Source organism: Pseudophryne corroboree, chromosome 9, assembly GCF_028390025.1.
Source record: "Pseudophryne corroboree isolate aPseCor3 chromosome 9, aPseCor3.hap2, whole genome shotgun sequence".
NCBI classification, from domain to species: Eukaryota; Metazoa; Chordata; class Amphibia; order Anura; family Myobatrachidae; genus Pseudophryne; species Pseudophryne corroboree.
The window spans coordinates 94884703-94903403 of NC_086452.1; the positions used below are offsets into that span (position 1 = coordinate 94884703).

The 18701-nt window shown below is 45.4% G+C and overlaps 1 protein-coding gene across 3 annotated transcripts in view; it reads left to right on the forward strand.

The window, feature by feature from the left end:
* The window catches only part of ACOT11 (acyl-CoA thioesterase 11), a 62138-nt gene that overhangs the window by 19359 nt on the left and 24078 nt on the right, over nucleotides 1–18701 (forward strand). For all 3 annotated transcript variants that reach the window (XM_063939649.1, XM_063939648.1, XM_063939650.1), the window contains exons 8-9: nucleotides 617–736; nucleotides 11652–11796. In XM_063939649.1, coding sequence (XP_063795719.1) covers nucleotides 617–736; nucleotides 11652–11796 — 265 coding nt within the window. The remainder of the gene's footprint in view (nucleotides 1–616; nucleotides 737–11651; nucleotides 11797–18701) is intronic.

The window sequence follows — 18701 nt, forward strand, 5'->3', positions numbered from 1 at the left end:
AGCCTAACCGGTGTACAGACTGAGTCATGAGATGTCAGATTACAACTGATGCAGGTCTGGGCATTTCCAAGATGTCACAGTACAGTGGTGCCACCTACCATTACATTTACATACTGCTGTCCTATGACTATTGGCTCTTCAGTGCATTTATAGAATGTCTTTTTACTGACCCATTGTCACATTGTTTGTCCTGTAATCATTATCTTTACATACGTTCATCATTCCCCCCCCCCCCCCCCTATTATTAGATGTAATTGTTACTATCCACCAGCAGTCACAGCAAGTTACACCAGCATAGTCTTTAGTAAAGGAAATGTGTACAGACGCTTGCCTGTATATGTGACTAGATGTAACCAGGCAATTAGATGTCCAACCACCCCTACTATACCAAATACTGCCAGCCCTCACTTGGGCTTGCAGTAGTAACTGTATATTCTTCCCATCCCAGAAAAACAAGCAGAGCACCACGCTGATATATTGTACTGCTCTAAATGAGTATTGGATGATTTCCAGGTGACTGACTTCATAAATATATGTTCCATGTTTGCTGTATGTTGTGTCTCTGGTCACGTTCTCAAACTCTCCCAGTAACCGTACATCTGTCTCACTCACACAGCCGGCTATGTCATGCTCACCCAACTTTGAAGGTAATTGAGATGTTTCATTTTCGGGGGCCCTCTCAGGTCGGAGATCGATTAATCCTAAAGGCTATTGTTAACAACGCCTTTAAAGACAGGTTAGTAACCAATTGAACATACCAAGATGGAGACGAGATTGGGTATCTGTCATTTTTCAAACAGATGACAGGAGCCGATTGGCTGGAGCACCATTGATCATATGCAACGAGTTTTAAATAGCTAAACTTTGTTGATAAGTAGACCCCATAATAAGCTGCAGTGGACATTTGTAACTTGCAAACAAAGCTGAATATATACAGTACTGTGCAAAAGTTTTAGGCAGGTGTGGAAAAACTGCTGCAAAGTAAGAATGCTTTCAAAAATAAGTGTTAATAGTTTATTTTTATCAATTACCAGAATGCAAAGTGAATAAACAGAAGAGAAATCTAAATCAAATCAATATTTCAAAACAGCATCAATTCTTCTAGGTACACTTACACAAAGTTTTTGAAGGAACTTGTCAGTGAGGTTGTTCTATACATCTTGGAGAACTAACCACAGATCTTCTGTGGATGTAGGCTTGCTCAAATCCTTCTGTCTCTTCATGTAATCCTAGACAGACTTAATGTTGTTGAGATTAGGACTCTGTGGGGCCATATCATCACTTCCAGGACTCCTTGTTCTTCTTTACACTGAATGTAGTTCTTAATGGAATTGGCTGTATGTTTGGGCTTGTTGTCCTGCTACAGAATACATTTGGAGTAAATCAGATGCCTCGCTGATGGTATTGCATGATGGATAAGTATCAGAAAGATTTGAGGAAGCCTGCATTCACAGAAGATCTGTGGTTAGTTCTACAAGATGTTTGCAACAACCTCCCTGCCGAGTTCCTTCAAAAACGGTGTGCGAGTGTACCTAGAAGAATTGATGCTGTTTTGAAATATTGATTTGATTTAGATTTCTCTTCTGTTCATTCACTTTGCATTTTGTTAATTGATAGAAATAAACTATTAACACTTCTATTTTTGAAAGCATTCTTACTTTGAAGCACTTTTCTACATATGGCTGGCACTCCGCTTTAAAATTTCTTGTATAGCCTGGATGCGCTCCCCAAGGACCAAATGAGACCCCCTAACTGGTAGATAAAAGCATGGTGGCAATCCAAGGATTTAGGATAAATTCACCTCAGACCAAGAGGTATACTTGGTCTGTTGTCAATTTATTATAAGTGTGTGTGTGTGTGTGTGTGTGTGTGTGTGTGTGTGTGTGTGTATGTATGTATGTGTGTGTATATATATGTATATAAAAAAACAAGCAAGGATGCCTGATATCCTGATCTGAAAACTTGTGGCTTGAAGATTAAAATTCTGTGCAAATTTGGAAGGCTGGTACTTATTGTTGATGAAAATAGTGCCATTGTTCAGTATGGGTCCTTCCCAATGCCCTGGCACTCCTGTACAATACATCATATACCAGGTCAGCAGAACACGAATAAATACTCTATTGGAAACCATGCTAGAGAACCTGATCTGCAGAATACTGAATTGCTAAGAATAATAGTCCTCCCAAGATTATAATATGTACCTGCACAGGTGTGAGTCACTGTTTCAGTTGTGTAAGTTGTCGCAGATAGGCTACACATGATGGAGGTTACCACACTAGGCTAGGTAATCAGGGCTGCCGTCAGAAACTGTGGGGCCCGGGACTGACAAAATAGGCAACCGTGCCCCCCCCCCCCAAAAAAAAATAATAATAATAAAAAGATAAATATATAAAATAGATGAAATTCTTATGCCCCATCACCATATTATGCACCACACAGTAATGCCTCCCCCCCCCCCCCCCCCCCCCCCAACTTCCAGATGCCACTGCCGCAGCAGACTGTTCGGTATCCTACTTCAAGTATTGAAAAAGTCCCTCCCAAAATGGCCTCCGCCTCAGAGGAGACAGTATCTTTACTAACCGACTCATCTGAGACGCCGAACATCTTGAGAGGGACATTTTCAATAGAGCCTGCGGTCATCAGGCAGACGATGGCGGCAGACAGCCGGTGACACGGACAGCCGTGGGCGGTGCCATGAGCGGCCCTGGATAGCTGTAAGAGAGGCTGGGCCCGGGACAGCTGTGCCCGCAGTACCCCCTGATGGCGGGCCTGTAGGTAATATATGCAGAAGATTCCCCCCCTCCCCAAACATAGCTCAGCAATAATTATACTTCATTCTTTCCTTGCTCTGGAATTGACAATTATCTTGACCTTGAGATAATCAGTGAAAAGCACTCATGGACTCACAGACTACTCGCCGGCCACTTCTAGACCGCTTTCTCTGAAACCTTGGGTTTTGCACAACTGCACATGTTTATGGGTTTACAGCCCCAGTATGAAATCTCTGATACACCAGATAAGCCATAAAAGAAACCTGTGTGTATGCTAGGACACAATGTGCTGTCTATTCATGTGACAGTGTGGCACTAGCTCAGAGTACAGATAGCAGGGTCACAGGTCATCCGGTGTAATATACATCTGCTATCACACTTGTCTCAACAAAACGCTGGGATAATTGGAGGAATTTATTGATTATTAAAGTGTGTTTTATATTGTTAACAAGTGCCTGACCTAGGTTCACCAGTCAAGTTTCTGGCAGTCCGTTTTCTAGATTCTGTGGAACAAGATGTTAGTATGTAATTACATTTTGTTCAAGAATAAAAATGAATGTCCTTTTCTTATACAATAGTGAAGTATCCACTTTATAAGAACCATCCACTTAGCATAACCTGTTCACCAGTCCTCCCCTTGCTGCGTAGCAAATGGGGAGCACCTACCTACCCCACACTCCTGTTACCTAAATCCAAGATGCCAGCCTGTCTTACTGGGTTGGGTACGAAATCCCGACACTTAGTATCGCGATGATCAGTCGCTGACAGCAGCATCCCGGCGGTCAAAATCCTTATGAATCCCGGTAAGTATTTTAACCTTAACCTCAAGCCACCCCTCCCGCAACCTAACTCTAACCATCCCCTCCCGCAAACTAAGCCTGACCCCCCACCCCGCAGCCTAACCCCTGTACTTGCCTGTGTGATCCCTTGGGATTCTTACCGTCGGGATCCCGCTGCTGGTATTCTGACTGCCGAGACTGAACTCTACCTTACTGACAGGTGAGGACAGACTCTGCAGCTGGCGTAGCAGAATATTCAGACAACCCAAGACACTGTCCATCTTCCCAGAATATGGTAACTGCGACAGGGGAGGGGCAGGTAATATAAAGGAATTTAAAGAGATTTGGAGGATTGTCCAGGTGAACCAACCTCTATAAATGTAAAGTGTTCAGGAAGAGGCAGATTTGGTCTGTCAGCACAAGTGCTGATTGGTCATATCTGCGGCCAATCTATCCACACGGGCTTGTCGCCAAATCAGAAAGATAAAGCCGCCAACAATTTGGACCAGGCGGCGTGATTCTTTGGGCACAATTAGTGTGGTGATTAGGTGATGACCACACACTTCGGGGGAAATTTATCAAACTATATATTTCTATAATTGGAAGTGTTGTTCATTACAACAAATATGATTCTAGCTATCATTTTATAGAATGTATGAGATAAGTGATGGCTACAATTAGATTTGTTGCTATGGGCAACACCTCCAATTGTCCTCTTTAGAAGGTTTGATAAATCTCCCCCATGGTCAGCTAACTATCATTAGGGAAGATTTATTAAAGTGAGGAGAGAAATAAAGTACCAAACAAACAGATTGTAACTGCCATATATTATGAGCCACATGTCCCAGCCATTGCTAAGTGACTGGGACATTGCGTCACTTCCCCGCACTGCCCGACGGTCGCTAAGTAGCTGGGACATTGGGTGGTCGTGAGGAAGCTTGTTACTGCTGCTCTGACAGCCAGGATCTGTGAGACGTACTGCATAGCAGCTGCACAAAGTTATTCAATTAGGGAGCCCTCCCTCTCTGGCTCTGCTGATTGGTGCTGGGTTCTGTTAAAAGGCAGTCAGACCTGCAATGCCCTGCCGGTTATAGTTTATACTTTGGTATAAGCTGCTGGTCCGTGTCCCAGGTTCTTGTACCCAGTGCCTGTCCTGTGGTCGATCGCAAGAAGACGGACAGGCAGGAAGCGTTCCGGGGCAGATACTCACCGTTTTCCAGGCGTGGTGGGTCCCATGCATGGAGGGCGGATGTCTGACGTCACAGCCGGGAACATCATCGCTGGATCCGTCGCACTGGTGAGTAGCTGCAGGGCTGGTCTTGTTTTGCTTTAAACTTTTTTAGCATAGCAGGGCTGCACAAGCGATCGCAGCCCTGCTATGCTAAAATACACTCCCCCACAGATATTAGATAGATAGATAGATAGATAATAGGCAGACAGATAGATAGATAATAGACAAACACGCAGATAGATAGATAGATAGATAGATAGATAGACAGATAATCACACATAAAAAGAAAATATATAGGGGTGTGGCTTCATGGGGAAGGGGTGTGGCCACAAAATAATACCAATTCATATTACGGTAGTCTCCATTATTCAAATTACGCCACACAGTAGCGCCACTACACCAGGTAGAACCCCTTTTACACATTACGGCAGCCAGTCCCTCTTTTTACACATAACGGCAGCCAGTCCCCCTTTTTACACATTACGGCAGACAGCGTACCCCTTTCTGTATATTACGGCAGACAGCGTCCCCTTTTTACACATTAGGTAGACCGCGTCCCCTTTTTACACATTACGGCAGACAACGTCCCCTTTTTACACATTACGGCAGTCAGTGTCCCCTTTAAACACATTACGGCAGCCAGTCACCCTTTTTACACATTACGGCAGCCAGTCACCCTTTTTACACATTACGGCAGACAGCGCCCCCCTTTTAAACATTAGATAGACAGATAGATAGATAGATAGACAATCACACATAAAAAGAAAACTCACTTTAGTTCCTCTGTACTGGTCTCGGGCAGTCTCTCTTTTGTTCCTGATCCTGAGTCCTGTCAGGTGAAGAGATGGCTCCGTCCATAGGGATGGGGGCATCTAGTGGCTCCTGGCGGTACTGCAGTCAGCAGTGACTGCAGCTCTCAGCTTCCGAAGTCGTCCTTTGCTGGTCCCGCCCCCACACCTCCCCTTACTAGCGTCACAACGCTGTCACAGGACGGGAGGAGGTGGGGCTGGAGTGGGGGGACAGAAGTTCTGCGATCCAGGCTGCCGGCTGCCGCTGCTTGTACAGTGATAGGCGCAGCGGCAGCCAGCAACAACAGCACACAGTGAAGGGATGCAGTGTAGGGAAAGCGCCTCTCCTGCCTGGCGCCTACCTGCACTGCATCCCTTCGCTGAGCGGGTTCCGCCGGCACTGCCTGTGGATATTCTCCCCGCCTGGGGAATCCTCTGCCTGTCAGACACCTTGTCCCATCTGCCTTGCCTTAACCCTTGCCTTGTGTCTGTCTGGTTAACCCATTGTATACTTTCTCATTGTACTCGTTTGGTGATCAGCCTGCAAGTAAACTCCAACTGCACAATGCTCCATATAAACTCAGTGTCCCCATCTGCATTTGCTGAGATCCAGACCCTGACTTTTTTTCCCCCCTAAACGTACCAGTCCTGTACTTACTCCTGTACATTGTTCCAGCCTTCTACCATGCGGCCTTCAGCCAATTGTGTAAGTCTCTATTGCCAGAGGTTTAAGACCTGCCAGCATCCTAAGTATCTGCGTGTATGTCATACACTGAAGGAACAATGGCCCTCATTCCGAGTTGTTCGCTCGCAAGCTGCTTTTAGCAGCATTGCACACGCTAAGCCGCCGCCTACTGGGAGTGAATCTTAGCTTATCAAAATTGCGAACGAAAGATTCGCAATATTGCGAAAAGACTTCTCTGTGCAATTTCTGAGTAGCTCGAGACTTACTCTTCCAGTGCGATCAGTTCAGTGCTTTGTCGTTCCTGGTTTGACGTCACAAACACACCCAGCGTTCGCCCAGACACTCCCCCGTTTCTCCAGCCACTCCCGCGTTTTTCCCAGAAAAGGTAGCGTTTTTTTCACACACTCCCATAAAACGGCCAGTTTCCGCCCAGAAACACCCACTTCCTGTCAATCACATTACGATCACCAGAACGAAGAAAAAACCTCGTAATGCCGTGAGTAAAATACCAATCTTCATAGCAAATTTACTTGGCGCAGTCGCAGTGCGAACATTGCGCATGCGCAATTAGCGGAAAATCGCTGCGATGCAAAGAAAATTACCGAGCGAACAACTCGGAATGACCACCCATGAGCGGCTGTTGTAGGCAGAATCAGAATCAGCTTTATTGGCCAGGTATACTTGCGTATACTAGGAATTTGTCTTCGGTTTGCTATACAACAGCCAAGTAGGTAAGCAGGTGTGTGTGTGTGTGTGTGTGTGTGTAGGAGGGGGATGGGGGGAGGGGGGTGGCAAGTAAAGTAACACAGATAAGTATACCGTAGGGACACAAGTTAGTTACATGTACGTCTAGTCAGTCAATGTTCAGGAGTTTAGCAGGCGGACCGCTTGGGGAAAGAAACTTTTGAGGCTTCTGGTGGATCTGACGGGGACAGCCCTGTAACGCCTGCCTGAAGGAAGCAAGTAAAACATGCTGTGGCTGGGGTGTAGCTGGTCTTTTACTATCTTCATTGCCCACTTTTTAGCTCTGGACAAGTACAGGTCCTGGACTGAGGGAAGGTCGGCCCCGATGATCTTCTCTGCGGTTCTGACCACCTTTTGGAGCCTGCATCTGTCCCTCGCGCTGGCGGAGCTGTACCATACGAGTATCGAGGAGCACAGTACCGACTCCACAATCGCGGAGTAGAAGAGGAGCAGAAGCTTCTGTGGGATGTTGAACTTCCTTAGTTGCCTGAGGAAGAACAACCTCTGCTGCGCTTTCCCAACAGTGGCATCAGCGTTGGACCCCCATTTCAGGTCCCTGGAGATTGTGGTCCCTAGAAACTTGAAGGAGTCCACTAGCGATACCACACTGTCAGCACTTGTTAGCGGAGGTGCACTAGATGACTTCTTCCTGAAGCCCACTATCATCTCGACAGTTTTGAGGGGGTTGAGCTCAAGATTGTTGTGGATGCACCACAGGGCCAGCCGGTCTACTTCCCGTCTACAGGCCGATTCGTCCCCATCCTTGGTGAGGCCGATGACGGTGGTGTCATTGGCGAATTTGATGATCCTTACTGATTGCGCCTCTGAGGTACAGTCATTTGTGTACAGGGAGAAGAGCAGGGGTGAGAGGACACAGCCCTGAGGGGCCCCTGTACTAATGGACCGCGCTTGAGAGGTGAATTCCCCCTCTTTCACCACCTGTGTCCTATCTGTCAGGAAGTCTATTATCCAGGAACAGGTAGCTTCTGGGACCCCTAGGCAAAGTAATTTGGGGTGGAGGATGCTGGGGACGATTGTATTGAAGGCCGAGCTGAAATCGACAAACAGGACCCTCGCGTAGGTACCGGGAATGTCTAGGTGCTGTAGAATGCAGTGCAGGCCCAGGTTGACTGCATCCTCGACACACCGATTCGAGCGATGGGGGTAATTCCAAGTTGATCGCAGCAGGAATTTAGTTAGCAATTGGGCAAAACCATGTGCACTGCAGGGGAGGCAGATTCAACATGTGCAGAGAGAGTTAGATTTGGGTGGGGTGTGTTCAATCTGCAATCTAAATTGCAGTGTAAAAATAAAGCAGCCAGTATTACCCTGCACAGAAATAAAATAACCCACCCAAATCTAACTCTCTCTGCACATGTTAAATCTGCCTCCCCTGCAGTGCACATGGGGGGTAATTCCAAGTTGATCGCAGCAGGAAATTTTTTAGCAATTGGGCAAAACCATGTGCACTGCAGGGGGGGCAGATATAACATGTGCAGAGAGAGTTAGATTTGGGTGGGTTATTTCGTTTCTGTGCAGGGTAAATACTGGCTGCTTTATTTTTACACTGCAATTTAGATTGCAGATTGAACTCACCACACCCAAATCTATCTCTTTCTGCACATGTTATATCTGCCCCCCCTGCAGTGCACATGGTTTTGCCCAACTGCTAAAAAATTTCCTGCTGCGATCAACTTGGAATTACCCCCCATGGTTTTGCCCAATTGCTAACTAAATTCCTGCTGCGATCAACTTGGAATTACCCCCGATAGGCGAACTGCAGGGGGTCCAGTTGGGGGCCAGTCACAGTTTTCAGGTGATTCAAAACCAGACGCTCGAACGTTTTCATGACCACAGACGTCCGTGCTATCGGCCTGTAGTCGTTCAGGTTCGTGAAGTGGGTTTCTTGGGGACCGGGACTATAGTAGACCTTTTGAGGCAGGAAGGGACTTTCTGTAGCTCCAGCGATTTATTGAAGATCTTGGTGAATATGGGGGCGAGCTGACCCGCACATGCTCTTGGGGCAGATGGTGACACTCCGTCAGGACCCGGAGCTTTCCTGGTTTTGGCCCTTTTGAACAATGCCTCCACCTCTTCTTGGGTGACTTGCAGTGCCTGGGGTTGGCCGTCGGTGTTCGGGGCATCGTAGAGGTGATTGTTTGGGTTGCAGGGGACTTCTTTTGCGAACCTGCAATAAAAGTGGTCCAGTTCATCTGCAAGGTCTTGGTGCATGGCGGTGGACTTTGATGTTTTCCTATAGTTGGTTATGGATTGCATTCCTTTCCATACAGATACGGGGTCACTGGTGGAGAAATCGTTTGTCAGCTTGTCCGAGAACCGCTTTTTTGCTAGCCTGATTCCTTTAGTCAGAGAGTTCCTAGTACGGTTGTATAGTGCTCTGTCACCGCTACTATAGGCCTCCTCTTTGGCTCGACGAAGTTGCCTGAGCTGGGCATTGAACCAGGGCTTGTTGTTGTTGTTGTTGTAAATGCCCTTGCAGTGGCTCTATAGGTCTTGCGTGATTGTGCTGGAGTTCCATAACACCATGTTACAGTCAGTGTTAATTTAGTCGACGAAAATTTAGACTAAAACTATTCGTCGACGAAGGATTTTTCTATGATTAAAATGTAACGAAAATGTTGACTAAATATTTGTCCGTGTTGTCACGACTAAAATCGACTAGATGAAAATGCTGTATCATTTTCATCAGGACACAACATTTTTCGAGTGATTGATTTTTTGGGATTCTTTCATTAATAATTCTGTATTTTATACAGTTTTATCCATCCTCTCTGACCCTAGATTTACTTACTTGCACTGTGGCTGCGCAACAACACTTTGGGGGTAATTCCAAGTTGATCGCAGCAGGAATTTGGTTAGCAGTTGGGCAAAACCATGTGCACTGCAGGGGAGGCAGATATAACATGTGCAGAGAGAGTTAGATTTGGGTGTGGTGTGTTCAATCTGCAATCTAAATTGCAGTGTAAAAATAAAGCAGCCAGTATTTACCCTGCACAGAAATAAAATAACCCACCCAAATCTAATTCTCTCTGCACATGTTATATCTGCTTCCCCTGCAGTGCACATGGTTTTGCCCAACTGCTAAAAAATTTCCTGCTGCGATCAACTTGGAATTACCCCCTTTGTCATGAGTATCACTCCGTCAGTTTACGAAGCTCGCTAATTAGTTATCTTTAGCTATATTAGCATTTGTGTTGTACTTGTTTGATACCTAGATTACTAAACACATAGTGAAAGGTATACAAAGTATTCAAGGGAATGATAGAGAAATGATCTTCAGCAAAATTCATTACAGTATCATTAAACTGCAAAGCTATGACAAAATAAATGACTAAAATTAGATGAAAATGTTCATCAAGATCCACTGATTAAAACTAGAGATGAACGGGTTCGGTTTTACTCGGATTTACTCGGTTCTCAAAACGGCATCTTATTGGCTCACGGATGTCACGTGTTTTGGATAGCCAATAGAAAAAATCCGGATAAAACCGAACTGGCGTTAATTCTAGCTTTACAGCGAACCTGCTTATCTCTAAAACTTGACTAAGACGAAATTAAAAAATGTGACTAAAATGTAACATTTAATTTCGGCAAATTTTAGGAAAGTGACTAAGACTAAATCTAAATTGAAAATCCCTGACAAAATTAACACTGGTTACAGTCTGTGTTTGAAAATTAACAGTTAGGAGCTGATTGGTACTTTTATTTCTCACAAACTTTGATAGATCTCACCCATTGTTTGACCGAATTTCCCTCCTGTCAAGTTCTTACTCATAGGTCATTAAGCTATAGGTCATTGAGAATTTTGCAATGTTATGATATTAAAAGACTGGGTTAAGAAAACATACGGCTCTCTACTTGTTGTGTCATCATGCCCTGACAGGGTTTGAAAATTGGTCACAAAGCGCTGTTCGTGAAATATAAGTATGAATATATGACATCTATGTTTATATAGTCTAATATGTAAGTTCCAAGATTGCATGGAGATTGCAGAGCATTTACTGTACTCGTGCAGGGTTCGGTATGATTTACCGACTGTCATAATCCCGACAGCCATTGACCTAGTCAAAATACCGACATGGTCAAAATACCCACATTCATGATGCTGACATCATCAGAATACCGACATTTGAAATGTCGACATGTCAAAATACCGACATGTATTTTTCTGGGGGGGGGGTTGTGTCAATGTCGCCATAGGTCGACATGGACACGGTCTAAGTGTTCCGTGTCCCCTCGCATGGCTCTCTGCGCTCGCCATGCTTCCAGCGCACTATTATATTCCCCCTCCAGATCTACAGGGATGGTAAAGTACGAACAAGTCTGTTTTGAGGCAAAAATTCCTTAGCGCATGTCGGCATTTTGACATGTTGGCATTTCGACATGTTGCATTTCACATGTCGATATTCTGAGTGTCGCCATTTTGACTGTGTCAGTGTTTTGACTGTCTATCAGTGGCTGTGGGGATTATGACTGTCGGTATTGTGTCTGTCAGTAAATCAACTGCTACCCCATGACACAAAAAGTGGAAGGACAGCGACCAGAGCATTACTGTCTCCGGCAGCGTGAACAGCATTTTGGAATTCAGCAGAGTGAATGTATCATGTTATCATGTGATCCTGTCTGTTGCAGTATGGAAGTGGGGGTCTGCGTGGAGGCATTTTGTCATGATGTGGACGTTCCCAGAAGGCATATAAACAGCGCATTCATGACTTTCGTGGTTCTAGATGAAAACAATCGTCCATGTATTGTTCCATGCATCAAACCGGAACCGGGGGTAGGTCAACTCTTTACACAAATACACATGTCCGAGGCAACTCATTTATGTTGTGTTTTGGAGAAATGGTTTTCCAAACCACTCATTGATAAATCTGATGGTTTATTATATTCTTCCAATGTAAAAAGAATTGAGAGGGCCGTTTGCTATCTGAATGGGGGTTTGTCGACAGATGTTCCGTGATTCTGCGTTTAGTAAGTGGTGCACTGCAAAAGCCTAGAAAACACTGAAAACCCGCCGCTGTGTATATTTACCCCTTTGTGTGATCCATTTCATCAATTTACTTGTATAGTGTGTAATTATCATACCTTTTTTATAAAATCATACCTCCAGCTCCCTCCATTTGTTCCTTTGTGGCAGAATAAACAGCATATTAGCCACATTTTACTTATCACTGTGTTATCATGAAGGCATGCAATAGACTGCAGTACGCCCCTGCTCTTACAGACAATGGGCTTGATTCAGATGTGGTTGGAGGTGCGCCCTGATGCGTAAAGTACCGGTGTTCGGTACTTTGTACATGCGCAGGACTCATTCTGCATGTGCGCAAAAGGGTCCTGCGATACAGGGCACAGGTACGGCATCAGACTCTCAGTGATTGACAAAAACACACATTAATTCATAGCGCTAAATGGTCATAGATGAGATGAGTAGGTCAATGATATACACATGTTTTAATTCAAGATAAAATTCAATAAATAACAATTAAAGAATAAATTATATATTAAAAATATATATATATATATATATATTAAATGTAAAACCCTGAATAGGTGCAAATGGTGTTACTCCCAATCACAATTATGTGAGAATGGAGGAGATGATAAGACCTGTTCCTATGGTACAGTCCCCTTCTTAGTCCAGGATGGACCTAAATGTTGGTCAAAACATAAATGATAATTACCACGATTGTATCCAAGGATTATTAAGCGGCTCAGCACTCCGCTATGTAGCAGTTCCTTGATGAAGTGGTGAAAAAGAAACAATGTCCTCAATTAGAAGATTAACCTCCAGCAAAGGTCCAAAACGTTCAGTAGCGGGGACTAGGTCCAGGTCTTCAGATCTCCGGTTGTTATATGTCCAGGGAGTATATGCAGAAGAGCTGCCCTTCTGCATATACTCCCTGGACATATAACAACCGGAGATCTGAAGATCTGGACCAATTCCCCGCTACCGAACGTTTTGGACCTTTGCTGGAGGTTAATCTTCTAATTAAGGACATTGTTTCTTCTTCACCACTTCATCAAGGAACTGCTACATAGCGGAGTGCTGAGCCGCTTAATAATCCTTGGATACAATCGTGGTAATTATCATTTATGTTTTGACCAACATTTGGGTCCATCCTGGACTAAGAAGGGGACTGTACCATAGGAACAGGTCTTATCATCTCCTCCATTCTCACATAATTGTGATTGGGAGTAACAGCATTTGCACCTATTCAGGGTTTTACATTTAATATATATATTTTTTTTTTACATAATTTATTCTTTCATTGTTATTTATTGACTTTTATCTTGAATTAAAACATGTATATCATTGACCTACTCATCTCATCTATGACCATTTAGCGCTATGAATTAATGTGTGTTTTTATCTATGTATGAGGTTTGACCAACCTCTTTTGTTCAGCAGCTGTGTTGAATCTCCCCAATCAGCGCCTGGAGAGAGTTACCCTAGGGTAATTTCCTTTCTCAGTGATTGACAGTATGATGCTGTTTGGGGTCAGTAAGGTGACGACGGCCTCTGTTTCTCCAAATGGAGGCATGTTGTTGCGAGTGAGGGAAAAGGCCAGGATCTCTGTCAGAGGATAGAGATTTCCTGGCCTCTGTGCAGGACCTGCAGCGGAGCGGCTTGCGCGACCCCATGGTGCTGGGGAAGATCCGATATTGTGTCCGTAGACAGAGTTTAGCTCAGTAATGCAGTAGGGGGCGTGATGCCCCCTGCTGCATTACCGTATTAGTGCTATCACTGCTGCTTCTATGTAAACAGCAGCGATAGCAACTCCAGCCAAATCTGAATCAGGCCCAATGTTAATTATTTTTGTTACTTTAAACATTGCAATGCAGTGCACCGCGCCACTCATCGCATGCATATCACATTTTTCTTTTTCATCCACTAGGGGTCACTGGAGTACTCTTGGGATATGGACGGCTTAGCAGGAACAAAGGCACTGAATATTTAAATTTAGAACTCTCCACCCCTCCATATCCCAGAGTACCTCAGTGTACTACCTCAGTGTTTTTTCTGTGCTCACAGCACTAACAAGGCTTGTGGGAAGTTCCCACACTTTGTGGAAGATTTTCTTAATTTTTCATTGTTACTTTTTACTTTTTACAATAGCACATCCCTTCCCAGTTTCTGGAAAAACATGGGTCCGGGATAGTGCCGCTGCACGGGCAGCGCATGGCGTGTCGGTCCTCACAAAGAGCACCCTCACAGCCACAGGCAGCCCACTGCTCCTGCAACAGCTGGACGGAGCTTACACATAGAAGCCCCGTCTCAGCCATGACCTGGAGAGCTGAACGGAGCTTACAAATAGAAGCCCCGTCTCAGCCATGACCGGAAGATTACAGAGCCGTCGCAGCCTCCCTACAACAAGGTAGGCTGGGGAAACGGGGCGGTCAGCGTAGGCTGCCGCCCCGCTGTGTGGGTCAGTGTTGTAATGCCGCCGTACGCCCGCACCAGCCGCTCCGTCCGGCCGCCCCAGTCGCTCCGTCCGCCCGCCCCAGCCGCTCCGTCCGGCCGCCCCAGCCGCTCCGTCCGGCCGCCCAGCACCGTCCAGGACGCTCCGTCAATGCTGTACAGCGCTGAGAGGGTGAGAACCGCTCCGGGCAGCCGACCTCCGCTGCTCAGCAAGAGTTGTCCCTCGCCTCCCTGTAAAGCCTTTCCGGCGCTCCCCGCTGAGACACAGCGCTACAGGGAGTACAGGGGGAAGGGGGGGGGGGGGTGTAATCTGGCTGATTACAGCGGCAAAGGTATGTAAATGGCTGCCATACCTATATAACAGGCAGAGCTGGGTGATAGACTATTGAGCCTATATTAATACTACAGCATGTATGGTGGCCTGCCTGTGATTTGTAGAGCCTATATTAACACTGGAGGCATGTATTGTAAACTGCCTGTGATTTTCACTGTATAATAGGCTATTGAGCCTATATTAACACTGGAGGCATGTATTGTAAACTGCCTGTGATTTTCACTGTATAATAGGCTATTGAGCCTATATTAACACTGGAGACTTGTATTGTAAACTGCCTGTGATTTTCACTGTATAATAGGCTATTGAGCCTATATTAACACTAGAGCATGTATTGTACCCTGCCTGTGATTATCACTGTATAATAGGCTGTTGAGCCTATATTAACACTGAAGCAATTGTAACTTGTCCTGTGATTATCAGTGTCAGCATGGCATGGGGGCCATTTTAACCATGCTTCCTGTTTCTTCCAGTTTGTAATTCCAGAACATTCCTGCCCTACATCACTACTCCACCGGAGGCGCAGGGGTGTTAGTGGGAATTTTGGTTCAGGTTTCACATAGGCTGCCCATGTGAACTGCATTTCGGCCATAAGTAGATAGATAGATATTACACACCTTAAGATAATAATTTTACTGAGTCGTGCAAGTGTCTGTCCTTTGGCTATTGTGTTGTCTGTCTGCATAAGGAGTAAGGCTCCAGCACAGACTAAAAAGGCTTTTAAACAATGTCTGGACATAAATCTACCACATGTTCACTATGTTTTGTAGGTTTTCAGGAAGCCGGTTCATTCCCAGATCCTATGTTAAGCATTGGCAATTCAAATTGACTCTGCTCGACAGGAGCGGTAAGATCAGAGTCTCAAAAGTTACTCCGCCAGCTATTACGGAGGGTGTTAGTTTAACTGATCTTATAATTTACACATTTCTTCTATGTGGCAGACCTGACAGTTCTATGTCAAATCTCACAGCGCTAAATACGAGTGAGGAGGGCACATTGCTAATGACCAGTGAGTCAGTCTCTGAAATTTACAGAGAATAAGGAGCCTCTAACATCTAATCCGTCGTATTTACTAAACGACAGATCTTCAATGGGTTTCTTACTTAGGATATCTCACTAAGATTTAAGGCTATTTACCCGTGTCCACACAGTGACATCTAAATTGGAGAATCCCCCATTGGTGAATTCGTCTGTGCCAAACCTTATAAAGACCCAAGATACATTTGGGTCACTGGGGCGCTCTGTGTATGGAAACAATGACGATCACTTTATACTTATTGTTAATGAGAAGCTGCTGAGTATCTCGGTACAGCGTCTGCTGCCGCCTGTTTTTCATCGTCGCTAGTTTCAGCACTACAAGGCCAGAAGTTGTTTGGTCCTAAATTTGACAAAATGCCTCCTCCGATATCAGAAATACTCTGGGCCGGCGTTTAAAGCTTTTAGACTTCAGTCTTTTCAAGGCGGTGGTACAAAAACAGTCGCGCCTTGTAACGCCAGGGCGCTAAAGTCACAACAAGCCAGTGGCTTGACGGGCTCTCAGCCCATCTCGAATTTCCGATTGTGGAAGCGCGCCTTTACACGTTAAATTTGCCGGGTTTCCAGCCATCCACTCATGGATGTATCCGCTATTTAGGGTTAAAAGACAAGACTGCCTCTGTCGGACGAAATAAGGCGTTTTGGCACGTTGCCATTCAGTCTCTGCTGGTTTCAGCAGTTTTTATTTCCAGGTCTGGTACACCAACAAAGTCAGGGTTATTATTCCTGTCTGTTTGTGGTACCGAAGCCGGAGGGCTCCGTCGCAGTCTCAATCAGCAAGTCACTTACTACAGATTGAAAATGGATTTTCTGCAGTTAGTATTTGCATATTTGGAGCCACAAGATTGCATGATTGCGCTTGATCTCCAGAATGCGTATTTACCCATTCCGGTTGGTCACCTCATCACAGGTTCTTGCGTTTTGCAATACGCCACTACCATTAACCGTTTCAGGTTCTACGGTTTGGCCTCTTGTCAGCGCCTCGGGTATTCACCAAAGTGATGTGTGTGATGTTAGCTCATCTCAGATCCCTGGCAGTGACAATCGTTCCATACTTAGACGATCTGCTCATAAGAGCTCCGTCTCAACAGATGCTCCTCCTACTTGCGCTGCTAACGTACACCACGGTTGCAGTGTCAAGTTCAAAAACAATCGCATCTAATTCCGTCTCAACGACTTCAATTCCTAGGTATGATTCCAGATACGGTAAATCAAAGAATTTACCTACTACACCAAAAAGAACAGATTATACGCCATCTGGTACAATTAGTGCTTAAGCCACGCACACTATCGGTACATTGGTGTATTCGCCTATTAGGAACAATGATGGGCTTTCGAAGCGCTTCAGTTCGGAGGTTTTCACTCGCGTATCCCACAGGGGGGCGAGGGTGTCTCTACTCTGGGCGAGAGTCTCAGAGGTTGGGGAGTTGTAGTTTAAAATGGTCAGCGACAGGGTTGCTAAACGGATCACGACAGATTGCTGTCTATAAAGGTCCTGGAACTCCGTGCAATTTACTATGCACTACATGCTTCGCTCTCAGACTGTCCAAGGCCAGTCACACAACGCGACGGCAGTCGCATACACAACAACCAGGGAGGAACGAGAAGCCGCATGGCAATGCGGGAAGTAGCTCGAATCCTCAATTGCCCAGAATACCACAAGGTGATATTGTAGACTAGGTTCATTCCGGGAGTGGACATCTGTTAGACAGATGATCTCAGCCGTCGGGATTTTCATCCAGGAGACTGGGCATTAAATCCAGAGGTGTTTCACAGGTTGGTCCACAGGTGGGGTTACCCTCAGGTGGACATGATGGCATCTCGCCACAATTACAAACGCCCACTATGTGTCCAGAACGACAGTTCCCAAGGGCAGTGGCGGTGGATGCTCTCACAACCGCTGTTCTCTCCGTTGCTAAAACGGATCATAAGAGAGTCCGTCACAGTCATACTAGTGATATCTCATGGGTCTCGGAGAGTTTGGTTCTCGATTCTCCGAGGACTACTCGCAGACGATCCTTGGCCACTCATACTACGTCCAACCCGTTACAACAGGGGCCGTTCTTTTACCCCTATTAATCGCGGCTGCGGTTGACGAGGTGGTTGTTGAGACCGCCCTCTTCAGAAGAAAGAGAGGGCATTATAGTATCGGTTAGACCAACCATGTTACGAGCTAGGAAGCCGGTTACGGCAGCTCATTATTACAGAATTTGGCGTGCCTATATAGGTTGGTGTGAAGCTCGGAAGTTTCCGACATCATTTTTTAAGTTACCCGTATTCTGTTATTTTTACAGACGGGGTTGGATGGAGGACTGCGTTTATCTACACTGAAGGTGCAGGTATCTGTGTTGTCAATTTATTTTCAAAGACGATTGGCTCCATTGCCGTCGGTACACATTTTTCTGCAGGGTGTCCTCAGAGTACAGCCTCCATTTATCCCACCTACAGCGCCATGGGACTTGAATTTGGGTTCAGATTTCTTACAGTCTTCATATTTTGAACCCTTACAGCAAGTGGATATTAAGTTTCTGACTTGGGAAATGTTTTTTCTTCTAGCCTTAGCTTCGGCAAGGCGTTTTTCAAATTTGGGTGCCTTGTCTTGCAAGCCACCGTATTTGGTGTTTCCTGATGACAGAGCGTAACTTCGGACGATTTCCGATTTCTTACCAAAGCTAGTGTCATTTTTTCACATCAATCAACCAATAGTGGTTCCTGTGTTGACAGCACATTCTAGAATTCTGAATGTGGTACGCGCATTACGCGTTTATATGTCCCGAACGTCTACAGTTCGTAATACGGATACGTTGTTTGTTCTCTATGATGCTGCCAAGTGGGGTTGGCCAGCTTCTCAGCAGACCTTATCCAGATGGATAAAACTGACTATACGTCAGGC